Here is a 17,501-nt window from a genome sequence, read left to right on the forward strand (position 1 = left end):
CCCCCCAGTAAAGTACATAGGAGAAGGTTGCTTATTACAGAATTAGCTCCCCCTGCTGCACTGCCTGCATAGTGCATGGTATAATATAGCAGAGAGCTCGTTACTAGGTAACAGCTCCCTCTGCTGGTGTACTATATATTTACAGTATATGAGGATCTCCTGAAAAGTAATCAAACTTTACAATTTATATTTTCAAGGGACTTCTGTTTCAAAGTTCCTGCAGAAAATACACGGAAGCAAGCGAATACCAACTCTAACATCGTATCTGATTTACAGTTGGGGTGTGAGGATTGCGAGTCGGCTGGTGTTTTATTTTTTTATTTTATTTTTTTAATTTAATTAAAGTAAAGATATTGGCCTGCTCCTTTTTATATATGAAAAGGACAGGTAATTCCAGCCGGATCCAATACCGTCATCTCCCAGTCTTTCTCTTCCTAGATTAAAGGGTGAAAGCGCGGCGGGCTACCCTGGTACAGGGTTTACAAAACAACATGTCTAAGGCAACCAAGACCTCCAAGACCTGTTATGTTTGTACGAAATGTAACAAGAAGAGCACGCGGGTTGGCAGCTCCGGGGTGTGCGACTCCTGCTTAGACAAGGACGCTCCACCTGGGAGCAGTGCTCTGGCTAAGGCATGGGAAGACAACCTTGCTAATAGAATCTCCATGGAAATGGCAGAATCGCGCAAGCAGCAATCAGAATGGGCTGCGGGATTCTCAAAGACGATGGAGGAATTTCTCATCAGGTTAACGCCGCCCGCACACACAGAAACGAGTGTGCGCAAGGCTGTTAAAAGAACTCTCCCTAGGATACCAGAATCAGAAGAGGAAGAGGGTTTTCTTCTTGATACGCAGGAAGGTGAGTTAATTGAACCTAACCTAGACGCCGACTTTCCAGAAGAGGACTCGGCAATCTCAGGTCTTGACTCCTTAATTGACGCGGTAAAAGAGATCCTAAGCTTTAAAGACGAGGAAATACGGGAGCCGGAAGATTTCGATTTGTTCGAATCCCAGAAGCCGCGTTCAGCAGTGTTTCCCATTCCTAAATCCCTCCAATCTCAGATAGAGGAGGCTTGGAAACAACCTGACAAACGGTTTCAATTTCCGAAATGGTTTCAGGTAACTTATCCCCTACCTATGGGTGTAATGGACAAGTGGGAGACTCCGCCGGTAGTGGATACTTCGCTAGGAAGGTTGTCAAAAAAAGACAATTTTACCAATTCCTAACGTAACTACTTTAAAGGATGCATCAGACCGTAAAGTTGACACTGCGTTAAAGCCAATTTTTGTTGCAGCTGGTGCAGCACAGAGACCTGCGATCGTCTGTGCTTGGGTCAACAAGGCCATGGGTGCATGGTCCGGCCGTATTGTACAAGCTATTGAGGAGGAAAATAGCTTAGAAGAGATTACCCAACTGGCGGAACACATTCGGGAATCTGCATCGTACTTATGTCAAGCTTCTAAGGATATTAGCAGAATAGCATTGCGCATATCTGCATCGGCCATATCGGCTAGACGGATTTTATGGCTCAGAGAATGGCAGGGAGACTCTGAGACCAAAAAGGCGGTAGAATCCATCCCCTTTGGGGGTGAAATGCTGTTCGGACCAGAATTAGACAAGTGGATTTCGCAGGCTACAGCGGGGAAGTCCACTTTTCTGCCTACTCCTTATACGAGAACCGCTCCACAAACTAGGAGAGGTTATTCGGGACCTGCGTTTACTTCATTTCGATCACAGTCCTTTCGAGCCCGAGGAAGAGGTTTCGGTACACAAGCACGTGGAGGCAGAGGTAGAGGCCGCTCACAGGCAGCAACCAGAAAGCAGGATAAACCTACTGACAAGACCGTGGCATGACGGCCTCCCAGCTCACCTGGGGTCCCCCTTGGTGGGCGGCCGACTGGAAGGTTTTCAGGACATCTGGGCCAAAACCTCACCAGAACTTTGGGTGAACAACTTAATCTCTCAGGGATACAAACTGGAATTTCAACAGAGGCCTCAGTCAGTTTTTTACGACAGGACTGCCTCAGTGCCCTCAAAAAGCAAGGGCACTAAGGGCAGTAATTCAAAAGTTGCTACAGGCAGAGGTCATTATTCCGGTTCCCGCTTCTCAGAGAGGAACGGGGTTCTATTCCAATCTTTTTGTTGTGCCAAAGCCAGACGGGACGGTCAGACCAATACTCAATTTAAAAGTTTTCAACCAGTTCTTAAGGGTCTACAGAATCAACATGGAATCAATCCAATCGGTCATTGCAGGCCTAGAACAGGGCGAGTTCATGGTATCCATGGACATAAAAGATGCATATCTGCATATTCCAATCTGGACTCCTCACCAGGCTTACTTAAGGTTCGCACTGCTGGCGGATCACTACCAATTCTGGGCCTTGCCGTTCGGTCTATAATCAGCCCCAAGAATCTTCACAAAGATCATGGCAATCATGGTTGCAGTACTGAGACTGTTGGGGGTCACGATTATACCTTATCTGGACGATTTACTGATCAAGGCACCATCTCAAAATCGACTGCTCAGGGATGTTCAGACATCCCATCAATTTCTAATTCAACATGGATGGATTATCAATTTCCAAAAGTCCAACCTCATACCGACTCAACGGATTCAAATCCTCGGTTTCATCTTGGACACGGTCCTATTACGTGTGTTCCTGCCAGAGAACCAGGTCCAGGACCTACAGAGATTAGTGGCTCAGGTACTGAGGACGCAAACTGTTTCTCTGCACCTCTGTGTGCAACTTCTCGGGAAGATTGTGGCGTTGTTCGAAGCTCTACAGTACGGCAGACTTCATTCCCGACCATTCCAAATAAACCTCATTGCTCAGGGAGCAGGCTCGCACTGGCTTCTCCATCGGAGAATCAGACTTTAACCGCAGGTACGAGTCTCCTTAATATGGTGGTCGTTACACAAGAACCTTGCAGCCGGCAAGAAATTCGGCATTTGGAATTGGAGGATTCTGACAACGGACGCCAGTCTCAGAGGTTGGGGAGCCGTCCTAGAGGACCATCAGTTTCAAGGACGGTGGACGTTACAGGAGAGCAGACTACCCATAAATATCCTCAAACTAAGAGCAGTTTACAATGCGCTTCTCTTAGCAGAAGACATAGTCATGAATCAACACATCAGGATTCAGTCGGACAAGGTCACGACGACTGCTTACATAAACCATCAAGGAGGGACAAAGAGCAGGATGGCGTTAAAGGAAGCCACAAAGATCTTGTTGTGGGCAGAAAGACGAAACCTCATCCTCTCGGCAGTGTTCATTCCAGGTGTGGAAAACTGGGAAGCAGATTACCTCAGTCGCCAGGACATGCATCCGGGAGAGTGGTGCCTACATCCATGGATTTTCAACATGGTGGTGAGACGGTGGGGTCTGCCTCAGGTGGACCTAATGGTGTCTCGGCAAAACCATCAGCTGCCCAGATATGTGTCAAGGACTCGAGATCCAGCAGCAGAAGGAGTGGACGCATTAACGCTTCCTTGGCGTTACAGGAGGGTTTACATATTTCCACCATTCCCACTCATACCCAGGGTTCTGAAAAGGGTGAAGCGGGAACGAGTGTGGGCAATTCTAATTGCACCAGATTGGCCCTGCAGGAGTTGGTACACCGACCTGCGGGGGTTACTTGCGGAAGATCCTTGGAGGTTACCTCAGAGAGAGGACCTGCTATCTCAGGGACCGTTTCTACACCACGACCTGAACAGGCTGCGTTTGACGGCGTGGCTATTGAAACCTGGATCTTAAGAAACAGAGGAATTCCAAGAACGGCCATTCCTACAATGATTGCAGCTAGGAAGCCGATCACAGCCAGGCACTACTACAGGATTTGGAGACGGTACATGGCTTGGTGTCAGGAACGGGGATGGAATTCAACGAACTTCCACTTATCGCGACTGTTACTTTTCCTTCAGGCCGGTCTAGAGGGAGGACTCAGACTGGGCTCTCTGAAGGTTCAAATTTCGGCTCTCTCCATCCTTTTTCAACAGCGGCTAGCATCCTTGCCAGAGATTCAAACCTTTTTACAGGGGTTTCTGAGGATTCAACCCCCTTTTCGTCCTCCCACGGCACCATGGGACTTAAATTTGGTGTTAGAATATTTGAAGTCACCGACTTTTGAGCCGTTGACAGGAACAGACCTGAAATATCTCTCTTGAAAGGTCACGTTATAACTTGCCTTGGCTTCGGCTAGGCGGGTATCTGAGTTGGGAGCCTTATCCTGTAAGAGTCCTTTCTTAGTTTTTCATGAGGATAGGGCGGAACTCCCTCGCCTCGTGCTGTCAACCTGCTGTGGTCTAAGTTCTTGTTTTAAACAGTTCGTATAAACGGTGTTCCTTATTCGGTCAAGAGTTCTTGGCCGCTGTTTGATATGTTGTACGGTTCGGTTCCTCGCCATGTGCTATAGTGTCATGTCCTATTCTCTCAGTCAAATTTTTCAAACTGAGGGAGGAGGGATGTGAAGGGGGAGGAGCCGACTGTGCAGACAATGCTAATTTTAGATTGTGCCACACCTCCGGTTCAAGGCTTCACACCCCCTACTGTATAGGACTCCAGTGTCCCCTAGAGGATTCAGAGAAATGGATTTATCGGTAAGTACCAAAATTCTCTTTTTGCATTGTGGGGGCATGCCCACCACTCCCCAAGCAGCTGAGCAGCCCCCTGCTCACCTCCAAGCACTGAATAGATGTTGTGTACGTGCGCACAGCATCTATTCAGAGATTACTCGCTGAGCAGCAGGTGATCAAAGGATCCCCCAACTGTTCTCCACCCAGGTGGGACAGCAGAAATGTCAGACAGTATCAGAAAAGCAAGACTGTCCCGCTGGAATCGGGAAATTTAGGAGGTAAGCTAGTACCCAGCGTGTGTGCACAATAAGTTGACAGTGCAGGAGTGCACTGCTGTCTAACAAGATATACTGTATGCAGCAGTCACAGGAAGGATAAAATAAAGCTGTGACTAATGGTAGGCTGCAGAAGAGGCAGATACTTGAATGCAAAGCGTCTTGGTCATATAACTATTCTTCTGATGGAATACTTTTTGCAGCCGTGCAAACACATAGTCACCGGCCACTGGGGATATATTTTCTGTGCAAGTGTGCGATCGCATGTGCAGCCGAGCAGCACAAAAATAGTTTGTGCAGTTTCTGAGTAGCTCAGAACTTACTCAGCCGCTGCGATCACTTCAGCATGTACGGTCCCGGAAATTGACGTCAGACACCCGCCCTGCAAACGCTTGGACACGCCTGATTTTTTCCAAAAACTCCCAGAAAATGGTCAGTTGCCACCCACAAACGCACTCTTCCTGTCAATCTCCTTGCGATCAGCTGTGCAAATGGATTCTTTGTTAAATCCATTGCACAGCAACGATCTGCTTTGTACCCGTATGACGCGCCTGTGCATTGCGGTGCATATGCATGCGCAGAAATGCCCTGATCGCTGCACTGCGAAAAACTGCAGCGTGCGATCAGGTCGGAATGACCCCCATTGTGGCCTTTCTCATAGTTACACATAGTTGTTGGCTGACAAATTTAGTGACCCCATACACAGGCTGATAACTAGTCACATACAGATTGATAACATAAAAGTCGATTGTATGTTGTTGCAATAAACTGAGGGTATGTTGCCATAGGGGGTAATTCTAAGTTGATCGCAGCAGGAACTTTGTTAGCAGTTGGGCAAAACCATGTGCACTGCAGGGGAGGTAGATATAACATGTGCAGAGAGAGTTAGATTTGGGTGTGGTTTGTTCAATCTGCAATCTAATTTGCAGTGTAAAAATAAAGCAGCCAATATTACCCTGCACAGAAACAAAATAACCCACCCAAATCTAACTCTCTCTGCACATGTTATGTCTGCCTCCAGAGCCGGCCCTAGCCAATATGATGCCCTAGGCAAGATTTTGGCTGGTGCCCCCTAGCACCACTACTGGTTCCGCCTCTGACCTTGCACCTCTTTCCCCACACCATCACCCCTCATCCTTAGCAGTCCTTATTTTGGGGTTTGTACCCCCTATATTTTAAATAGGAACAGTTCGCACATTTGGCGCACAGCCCAAAAAGGGGTGTGTTTTTGCTGGCAAGGGGCATGGCCACACAATAGTAACCCCAATTACGCCGCACAGTACTGCAACTTTATTCACATTTGATCATGCAATAGTGTCCATAATTCATATTACATCCCACAGTAGTATCACTTTACCTTATAAACGTTACTCCTCACAGTAGAGCCCCTTATTCACATTACATCACACTGAATTTCTCCTTATTCACATTACACCACACCCTATTGCTCTTTATTCACATTAGACGACACAGTAGTGCCCTTTCTATACGCAACGCCACATAGTAGAGCACCTTATACACATAATGCCACACAGTAATGCCCCTTACACATATGAGACACATTATTAATGTCCTTATAAACATAATGCACCTTACACATTATGACAACCTTTATTAATGCCCTTTTACACGTAATGTCCCTTACACATATGCCACATATTATTAATGCCCTTATACACATAATGACACACATAGTGCCCCCTACACATTTGCTGCACATTATTAGTGCCCCTATACACATAATGACACACATACAGTAGTACCCTGTTACACATGTGCCGCACATTATTAATGCCCTTATACACATAATGACACACATAGTGCCCCTTACACATATGTTGCACATTATTAATGCATTTTTACATGACACACATAATGCTCCTTACATAACCAACCTACTCACATGCGCACAACACTCATACTGCCACTAACACTGTTACCTCTGCCTCTGCTTGAATACAGATGTGTCCTCATAAATCTTGTCTCAATGCTAACGTCGGGCAAATTTTTTTAATGAAAATGCATCTTATTTGCATTGCTATGTGGCTAGGATGCACAAGCATCTTCTGCTGATTAAAATGATATGCAGCATGCCTATATACTGTGTGAGACTGTGGCTGTATCTGCATATGAAATGCTACACACAGAATATAGGCATGCCGCATATCATTTTAATCAGCAGAAGCTGCTGATGCCCCTAGGCATATCAAATGCCCTAGGCAATTGCCTAGTTTGCCTATGCCTATGGCCGGCTCTGTCTGCCTCCCCTGCAGTGCACATGGTTTTGCCCAACTGCTAACAAAATTCCTGCTGCGATCAACTCAGAATTACCCCCATAGTCACATCTGCGACTTTATGCTAATGCTAGTATCAGCCCTTCCCCTAGTGTACCTGAGTGTGTATCTGAGTGCAAGGACTGGGATGCCCAAGCTGTGCGTCTTCAGATGCAACAATCCTGCTTGCAGAGTCTTTAAATGCTGCTATTAGATGCTCCATGGAGACTTTTACCTGTCCCATGCTAGTTTCAGATTCCCTGTCACAGTATGGCCTCCAAAGTAAGCGATTAAGCGTCTGAGTTTGGAACCAGTTTTGTGACATGCCCCCAACACACCAATAAGACAGTATATCTCTGATCAGCTCAATAGCCAGTAGCTGCTCAAGAACACCCAATTAATTTCCAATACATTTCTAGGATCATGTATTTCAATCGCTATTGCAACTCTATGCATAGAATGCATGCCCTGTGTAATTGTTTTTTCTTTTTTTATCATTTCTTTATTAATCAGAGCATATACATGATTATCACATGGTAGATCAATAGTTATAAGTATATACAGTGCCCTGCTAAAGTATTCACCCCCTTTGCATTTTTCATGTTTTGTTGCCCCACTACCTGGAATTACAATGGATTGTTTGAAGGTTTGCATCATTTCATTCACAAAACATGGCTACAACTTGAAGATTTTTTTTTTTATTGTGAAACAAACAACAAATAGGACAAAATAACAGAAAACTTCAGCGTGCATTCACCCCTCTAAAGTCAGTACTTTGTAGAGCCACCTTTTGTGGCAATTACAGCTGCAAGTCGCTTTGGATAAGTCTGTATGAGCTTGCCACATCTTGCCACTGGGATTTTTGCCCATTCCTCAAGGAAAAACTGCTCCAGCTCCTTCATGTTGAATGGTTTCCGCTTGAGAACAGCAATCTTCAAGTCTGACCACAGATTCTCAATTGGATTGAGATCTGGGTTTTGACTGGGCCTTTCCAACACATTTAAATGTTTCCCCTTAAACCACTCGAGTGTTGCTTTAGCAGTATGCTTCGGGTCATTGTCCTGCTGGAAGGTGAACCTCCATCCCAGTCTCAAATCACAGGCAGACTGAAACAGGTTTTGCTCAAGAAAATCCCTGTATTTAGCACCATCCATCTTTCCCGTGACTCGAAACAGTTTCCCAGTCCCTGCTGCTGAAAAACATCCACACAGCATGATGCTGTGCTGCCACCACCATATTTCACTGTGGGATGGTGTTCTTGGGGTGATGGGATGCGTTGGGTTTGCACCAGACATAGCGTTTTCCTCGGTGGCCGAAAATTACAATTTTAGTCTCATCTGACCAGAGCACCTTCCTCCATATGTTTGGGGAGTCGTCCAAATGCCTTCTGGCAAACTCAAAACGTCTTATTTTTAGCACTAAGTAATGGCTTTTTTTCTGGCCACTCTTCCATAAAGCCCAGCTCTATGGAGTGTACGACTTATTGTGGTCACATGCACAGATACAAGAGTCTCTGCTGTAGAACTCTGCAGCTCCTTCAGGGTTACTTTTTGTCTCTGTGCTGCCTCTCTGATTAATGTCCTCCTTGCCCGGTTTGTGAGTTTTGGTGGCCAGCCTTCTCTTGCCAGGTTTGTTGTGGTACCATGTTCTTTCCATTTGGGGGGATCATCAAAGATTTGTATTATTTTTTTTTATAACCCAAGCCTGACTTGTACTTCTCAACAACTTTGTCCCTGATTTGTTTGGAGAGCTTCTTGGTGTTCATGGTGTGTTGCCTCTTGCTTAGGGGTATATTCAATTAAAGTCAGATCCATTCCGACATATATTTGTCGGAATGGATCCGGCAACCCCTATTCAAATCTCATCTTAATTCGACTTTTTCAAGTCGAATTAAGATGAGAGACGCAGAGGAGGAGAGGGGTGGCGAGCCGTGGGGAGACCAGCGGGGGACAGCCGCCGGCAGCCATAGGAGATCAGCGCTACAGTAGCGCTACAGATGGATGTCACACAGCTGCACGACCTCACGGCAGTGTCCACCCGGCTCCAGCAAGCTTGCTGGAGCCGGGTGGACGCTGCCATGAACGGTGCGGCTGTGTGACATCCTGCTGCAGCGCTGTGCTGTAGCGTTGATCTCCTCTGGCTGCCCATGGAAGTCCCCCGTCTCCCTGCGGCTCTCCCCCCTCTCTTCCTCTGGGTCCGCATCTCAGTCCGACATCTTTTGATGTCGGATTGAGATGGTCGAAAAGGGGGCCAAAACCCGTTTGACACAAGCACGTGGATCGGCAGCTATTCCGCCGATCCACGTGCTTTTCGACAAGTCGAATTTTTCAACTTGTCGAAAATATTGAATAGGTTGGAACCCCTTTCCGACCTAATAAAAGTCAAAAACTGCCGTCTTTTCGACAGACAGCAGTTTTCGACTTCAATTGAATATACCCCTTAGTGTTGTAGCAGCCTCTGGGGCCTTTTGGAAAAGGTGTGTTTATATTGACAGATCATGTGACACTTAGATTGCACACAGGTGGACTTCATTTCACTAATTATGTGACTTCTGAAGGTAATTGGTTGCACCAGAACTTTCATAGCAAAGGGGGTGAATACATATGCACATGCCAATTTTCAAATTTTTATTTAGAAAAAGTTTTTTTATATAATTTTTTCTCATTTCACTTCACCAATTTAGACTATTTTGTGCATATCCATCACATAAAATTGAGATTAAAAAAAAAAAAGTTAAATTACAGGTTGTACTGTAACAAAATAGGTAAAAAGACAAGGGGGATGAATACTTTAGCAAGGTACTGCAAATACCTTACGGGCAGCAACAAGTCAAAAGATGAGCCACAGAAACCATTTGAGAAATAATACTGTGCAGATGCTATAGATCAGTACAAAGGGGCTGATTCAGGTGGTATCGCAAAACGCGATCCAACCGCAAAAAGTACGATAGGGATGCGGACGCATGCACCCGTATTTTCTGCGGGGGGGCCGCAGAAAATGAAACGCCTCTGCCTGTCAATCAAGCAGAGGCGTTCACGGGGCGGGATGGAGCGTTGCGGGGCAGAGATGGTGAAACGTGGGCAGCATTGTGGAAACAGGGGGCATGGCGTGGGTGAGATTGTGGCGGATGCATGACATCACACACAGCCGCCGCGATCAGAAAAATGGAGATGGGCCTCCTGCAGGCGCTGCCAAACTGCGCAAGCAGGAGGCAACCTTAATTTCTATGATGGCCCAGAAATTGCAATGTGATCGCTATTTCTGCTTCAAGGGGGGGAGGCAGCAGTCAGCATGCTGGGCGGCCTTGCCCTGCGATGGGTGACCCCCAGCATGCGTTCACATGGATTGCATATTCTGCTACTTAGCAGAATTTGCAATCCAACCTGAATCAGGCCCAAAGTATGCAGTTCCCCCACCTAGGCATGGCTGGCAAGCACCAGCAACCTGCAGTTAAGTGAAAGTAAATGCAGGGCCGGCTCTAGGCACGTTCGACTAGAGCGGCCGCGCGGGGCGCCACCCTTAATGGGCGCCGCGCGCTGGCGCCGCCATAGTCTTACCTGGAGCCGGCCCTGTACACTGCAGGCAGCTCTCCCCGCCGTCCCCGGCCTTTCAAAACTGTGCGCTGCGCTGCGCCGGCGTCTGACGTCAGACGCCAGACGCCGCGCAGCGCGCACCAAGCGGCCGGGAACAGTCGGTGGCCCTCAGGCTCAACAGCAGCACGTCCCCTCCCAGCGCCGCCGCAGGTATGTTGGGATCGTCGGGGCCGGGCACTGTGTGTGGGGGCACTGGCACTGTGTGGGGGCACTGGCACTATGTGGGGGCATTGGCACTGTGTGGGGGCATATCTGCACTGTGGGGGCACTGGCACTGTGTGGGGGCATATCTGCACTGTGGGGGCACTGGCACTGTGTGGGGGCATATCTGTCGCTGTGGGGTCATATCTGCACTGTGGGGGCATTTATGAATCTTGCACTGTGGGGGCATTTATGTATCTGGCACTGTGGGGGCATTTATCTGGCACTGGGGGGCATTCATTTATCTGGAACTGCGGGGGGGGGGGCATTTATCTGTGCACTGTGAGGGGGCATTAATGTATCTGGCACTGTGGGGGCATTTCTGGCACTGTGGGGGCATATCTGTGCTGTGGGGGCATTTATGTATCTGCACTGTGGGGGCATGTATGTATCTGGCACTGTGGGGGCATTTCTGTATCTGGCACTGTGGGGGTATATCTGCACTGTGGGGGCACTTATTTATCTGGCACTGTGGGGGGCATTTATTTATCTGGCACTGTGGGGGCATATCTGGCACTGTGGGGGCATATCTGGCACTGGGGCATATCTGGCACTGTGGGGGTATATCTGGCACTGGGGGCATTAATGTATCTGACACTGTGGGGGGCAATAATGCATCTGGCACTGGGGGCATTTATGCATCTGGCAATGTGTGGGCATTTATGTATCTGACACTGGGGGCATTTATGTATCTGGCCCTGTGGGGGCATATCTGGCACTGTGGGGGCAATTTTATATATGGCACTGTGGGGACATATCTGGCACTGTGTGGGCATTTTTATATCTGGCACTGTGGGGGCACTTATGTATCTGGCACTCTGTGGCCATTTATGTAGCTGGCACTGCTGGGGGGGGGGGGGGCATGTCGCGTGTAGCTGGCACTGCTGGGGAGCATGTCGCGTGTAGCTGGCACTGCTGGGGAGCATGTCGCGTGTAGCTGGCACTGCTGGGGGGCTTGTCGCGTGTAGCTGGCACTGCTGGGGGGCATGTCGCGTGTAGCTGGCACTGCTGGGGGGCATGTCGCGTGTAGCTGGCACTGCTGGGGGGCATGTCGCGTGTAGCTGGCACTGCTGGGGGGCATGTCGCGTGTAGCTGGCACTGCTGGGGGGCATGTCGCGTGTAGCTGGCACTGCTGGGGGGCATGTCGCGTGTAGCTGGCACTGCTGGGGGGCATGTCGCGTGTAGCTGGCACTGCTGGGGAGCATGTCGCGTGTAGCTGGCACTGCTGGGGGGCTTGTCGCGTGTAGCTGGCACTGCTGGGGGGCTTGTCGCGTGTAGCTGGCACTGCTGGGGGGCTTGTCGCGTGTAGCTGGCACTGCTGGGGGGCTTGTCGCGTGTAGCTGGCACTGCTGGGGGGCTTGTCGCGTGTAGCTGGCACTGCTGGGGGGCATGTCGCGTGTAGCTGGCACTGCTGGGGGGCGTGTCATGTAGTGTTCCCGCTAGGCGTCTGTGGCTAGGCAATGTGTCTCAGTGCTGTGCCTGGTGCAAAGTGTATAGGAGGTTCTACCTGGTGCAGTGTGTATTAGCTGCACTACTGTGTGGTGTAATGCAAATTGCCACTATTATGTGGCCACGTACCTTCCCCACGAAGTAACTCCCCTTAATTTTTGCTGCGCGCCTTCGGCGCGCACTGTCCATTCTTTGACATATAGGTATGGGAACAACAAGCAGTATGTACATCATTTTGCCCTCCTAACTTAAAAATGTGCCCTCCCTGTGATCAGCACCATGCCCTAAAAAGTGAACACTATCATGTGTAGCTGGCACTGCTGCGGGGCATGTCATGTGTAGCTGGCACTGCTGCGGGGCATGTCATGTGTAGCTGGCACTGCTGCGGGGCATGTCATGTGTAGCTGGCACTGCTGCGGGGCATGTCATGTGTAGCTGGCACTATACTGGAGACATTGTGTGTAAGGAACACTACTGTGGCTATGTGTAAGGCTGCTAATTGTGTGAAAATATGTTTATAGTTTGATGATATGAAGTTATGAGGCCACGCCCACTTTCCAGAGGCCACACCCACTTTTCCGGGAGCGCGCACGCCTTCGGCGCGCACATGGGGGGGGGGGGGGGGGGGCGCTTTTACATTTTCTCGCTCAGGGTGCTAGTAGGCCTGGAGCCGGCCCTGAGTAAATGAACATATGCACACTATTTGAGAAACAATTATGTGAAAAGTTTATGCACCTGATGACACAACACATCGGTTCCCATTGTTACTCATTTCTTATTTCTTGTTTTCTAGCTATGAAGCAGTTGTGGGGAGACAGAGATCACCATGCCGCAATTGATGAAATAATGAAAGAACAAAGTGCAAGAAAGAAGGGTAGAAGCATAAGTGTCTTGGAGCTGATGCGGGACCAGTCCAATCGCTGGCAACTCTACGTCATGATTGGCATGATCCTTAGCATGCAACTTAGTGGTGCCAGTGCAGTTAAGTGGTATTATAATTTAGTAGTTGCAGGATTAGGGTGTTGGCTAATTTAACCACATTAATGTTCCCTATTCATGGCAGAAATGAATTAGCTAGCCAACACAAAAATCTCATCCCAGATCTCATCCCATTTGGCCACCTACGTCTGTGTTCATATTGGGCAGCAATCCTGTCAGCCGATGCTCTTGCAGAGTGACAGAATCAGCTCGCGTTTGGCTTAAGGCATGTCAGTTTAGTTGTCCACCAACATTTTTTATTTGTATGTGTCCCTGGTATAAGTGACGCAGAGGCGGATTTAGACCTCATGGGGCCCTAAGCCAGACACTGATCTGGGGCTCCCCTTCCTCATACAATCCATAGCACTGTATCCTGTCATCACTGTCCCTGGCTGCACCTGCTGTGTGTGCCACCTTCTCTCGCAAGTACATAAGATGGCTGCAGCAGGAGTGGGGGCAGATTCTGCTCATCTACAGCCTCTGCAACAGCAGCAGCTCTTCTAGTAGCCGCCCTGATGCTGGTAGCGGAGGCTGGAGACAAGCAGAATCATCCCCGATCAACAGCACCAGCAGGGATGGATGAACACCCCCCCCCCCCCCCCCCCACTGTGAGAGGTTTGTGTTGCAGTTTCAGAGAGATAAGGGCGTCAAAGGGGGCCATCAACATAGGAGAGATAGAGACCATGGACATGTGCAAAAAGTGAGATGGGAGCTGGCGGAAGACTTATAAGAAGAGAGAGAGAGTAAAGGACCATACACACTAGATGAGCTACCTCGTCTATTGTTTCCCCTGCCGGGCAGGGCGGTCGGCGGACGTCTATACACACTGAGCAATATGACCGATCAAATCGCTCACACAGCCGCCGGCCATGCATGCAGCTCCTGGATGACAGTCCAGATCGAGCTTGCATGCACTGCCGACAGCGACGATCGTTGCTGACCAGCGGGCCGTGCATCAATTGTCGCTGGCGGCATACACACTGGCTGACAAAATAAGCAACATCGCTCAGGAAGGGGGAAAATGAGCAACGTTGCTCATTTTATCGGCAAGTGTGTATGGGCCTTTAGAGAGGCAGAGAGAGGAGAGGAAGGGGTCAGATAGGAGAGAGAAGCAGAGAGAGGGGACAGAGAAGAGGGAGAGCAGAAAGGAGGCAGAGAGAGGAGAGAGGGGGCATAGATGAGAGAAGCAGAGAAAGAGTGGACAGAGAGGAGAGAGACTTGGCAGATAGGCGAGAGCGAAGCAGAGGGAGAGAGGAGAGAGAAAGAGAGTCAAAAAGGAGATAAGCAGAGGGAGAGAGTAGAAGAGAGTATAGGGAGGCAGAGAGGAGAGGGAAGCAGAGAGAGGGGGCAGATAGGAGAGAGAAACATAAAGAGAAAGCATAAAGGAGACTAAGAAACAGAGAGGAGCTGGGGGGCATAGAGGAGAGAAGCAGAAAGAGGAAATAAGCAGAGAAAGGAGAGAGAGAGAGAGTGGACAGAGAGGAGAGAGAGAAGCAGAGACGGGACAGAGAAGAGAGAGAGGGGGAGCAGAGAGGAGAGAAAGGGGCATAGAGGAGAGACACAGAGAGAGAGAGAGACTGGACAGAGAGGAGAGAGAGGGGGCAGATAAGAGAGAGAAAGAGAGGCAGAAAGGAGATAAGCAGTGGGAGAGAGGGGCAGAGAGAAGAGAGTATAGGGAGGCAGAGAGGAGAGGGAAGCAGAGAGAGGGGGCAGATAGGAGAGAGAAGCATAAAGAGAAAGCAGAGAGGAGACAGAGAAACAGAGAGGAGTTGGGGGGCATAGAGGAGAGAAGCAGTAAGAGGAAAGAAGTAGAGAGAGGAAAGAGAGAGTGGACAGAGAGGAGAGAGGGGACAGAGAAGAGGGAGAGGGGGAGCAGAGAGAGGAGGTAGGGGGGCATAGAGGAAAGAAGCAGAGAGAGGAGAGAGAGAGAGATAGTGGACAGAGAGGAGAGAGAGAGAGAAGCAGAGAGAGGGGACAGAGAAGAGAGAGAGGGGACAGAGACAGAGAAGATGCAAAAAAAAAAAAAAATTGTGTACAATTAACTTTTTATTTTAAATTGACAAACAATGACACTACCTTGGGGATTTTCTGGGCACTCTGAAGTAGGAGTGTTACTTATTGATTTAAGTGTCTATTGAAGTCAGGAATCACTTTGTGTCAGTCTCAGAGGCACATGGAGTATGTGTACCATGAGAAAAGATGTGAAAAAGAGAAAGGGGGCCAGGGGCAATGGCAGAATTTGTAAAAGGGGGGTGGGGGGTAGGTTCCACATATGTGTTTTAGAAAGGAATTAAATTGTGGGTCAACTGCTATTGTAGCGTCTTTTAAATGTCTGCAACAGCAGCCCAACTTGTACCCTTTACACGACCGATTCGCACCCCTCTTTACTGAAAAGTGCATGTTACCCTACGGCCGTACGGTGCGCTTGCTATTATAAAGTGGGCGTGGCCATGCCCCTTTTCCTATACTTTCAATGGGAATTTGGAGAGCCAAAGGCCCTCATTCCGAGTTGTTCGCTCGCTAGCTGTTTTTAGCAGCATTGCACACGCTATGCCGCTGCCCTCTGGGAGTGTATCTTAGCATAGCAGAATTGCGAACGAAAGATTAGCAGAATTGCGAATAGAAATTTCTTAGCAGTTTCTGAGTAGCTCGAGACTTACTCCTACACTGCGATCAGTTCAGTCAGTTTCGTTCCTGGTTTGACGTCACAACACACCCAGCTTTTGGCCAGACACTCCCCCGTTTCTTCAGACACTCCCGCGTTTTTTCCAGAAACGGCAGCGTTTTTCCGCACACTCCCAGAAAACGGCCAGTTTCCGCCCAGAAACACCCACTTCCTGTCAATCACACTCCGATCACCAGAACGATGAAAAAACTTTGTTACGCCGTGAGTAAAATACTAAACTTTTGTGCTAATTTACTTGGCGCAGGCGCACTGCGAACATTGCGCATGCGCAGTTTGCGACTAATCGCTCCATAGCGGAAAAAAAATAACGAGCGAACAACTCGGAATGACCCCCAAAAATCGGTACAGACCATTAAAAAAAAGGTACTGTACCTGCTAAAAAGGTACAGTTGAAGGGTATGCATACTGCACCTCCCCCAACACACATATTACAAACTAGGACAGCAGAGTACATACACTGCAGACTGCTCCCCCATACACAACACACTTGGATTGCACACTGCCCCTCCCCCACACTTGTACTTCAGACTGCCTCCCCCCCCCAACACACACACACACACACACACACACACACACACACACACACACACACACACACACACTCACTCTAGAATAGCAGACTTCCCCTCCCCAACACACATATTCTGACTGTAAACTGTCCCTTACTTCTAGAAACATACTTGGAAGGTAGACTGTCTTTCCCCACACAGACACATAGGGGGTAATTCAGACCTGATCCTAGCGCAGTCTACCTTCCAATATATGAACGTTCTCGTTTATTAATTAACGAGAACTCGTTCATATCGTGCAGCGTGTAGGCACCAATGATTAACGATGTGCGGCCCGCACTCGTTAATCGTTGGTGCCCCGTCGCAGGCCAATACGGACAAGATTGTCCATATTAGCATGCATTGCTATGGAGCCGGGTGATGGGGGGAGTGAAGAAACTTCACTCCCCCCGTCTCCTCCCCCCGCTGCCGGGTCGCTCGTATCCGCCGTCAGTCAGCACTGCGGCGAATCTGCCAGTGTGTAGGGCCCATTAGTGTGTGACTGGATGCAGGGGGAAGGCAGGGCCTGGAGGATTCTGAAGGAGTGGGTCCCTGCTCATCCAGTGAGACAGTGTCAGCCAAAAGCGGGCCCAACTCTCCTTCCGGCCCTCCCAGCAATCCTTCCCTGAAGGTGTCTCTGTATTCAAACCTTGTCGGCGGGGCCCTGAGTGGACGCCTGTGTTTCCTAGCAGTAAATCCGCTACTGAAGTGATGTATAAATGATGGACCTAGAATGAATAAGCAGGGCATGATTGTTATCATATAAATTGAACACTTATCTCCAGTACTATGAATTACAAATGCTAACCACTGTGCTACATGCTATCCTACCATCATTATTTGTAGCGTTGCATGCTGTGAAGTGAGGCAGAGCCTTTCCTGTCATACTCCAGTATATGCCAGAGTTTTTACTATATATATGAAA

At 48.8% G+C, this 17,501-nt stretch overlaps 1 protein-coding gene across 1 annotated transcript in view; it reads left to right on the plus strand.

Annotated features, from left to right (window-relative positions):
• The window catches only part of LOC134884335 (solute carrier family 2, facilitated glucose transporter member 11-like), a 61,312-nt gene that overhangs the window by 13,841 nt on the left and 29,970 nt on the right, over positions 1–17,501 (plus strand). Inside the window, exon 7 of the mRNA XM_063912982.1 lies at positions 13,158–13,345. Within this exon, the coding sequence (XP_063769052.1) occupies positions 13,158–13,345 (188 nt within the window). The remainder of the gene's footprint in view (positions 1–13,157; positions 13,346–17,501) is intronic.

This window comes from Pseudophryne corroboree, chromosome 1, assembly GCF_028390025.1.
Source record: "Pseudophryne corroboree isolate aPseCor3 chromosome 1, aPseCor3.hap2, whole genome shotgun sequence".
NCBI classification, from domain to species: Eukaryota; Metazoa; Chordata; class Amphibia; order Anura; family Myobatrachidae; genus Pseudophryne; species Pseudophryne corroboree.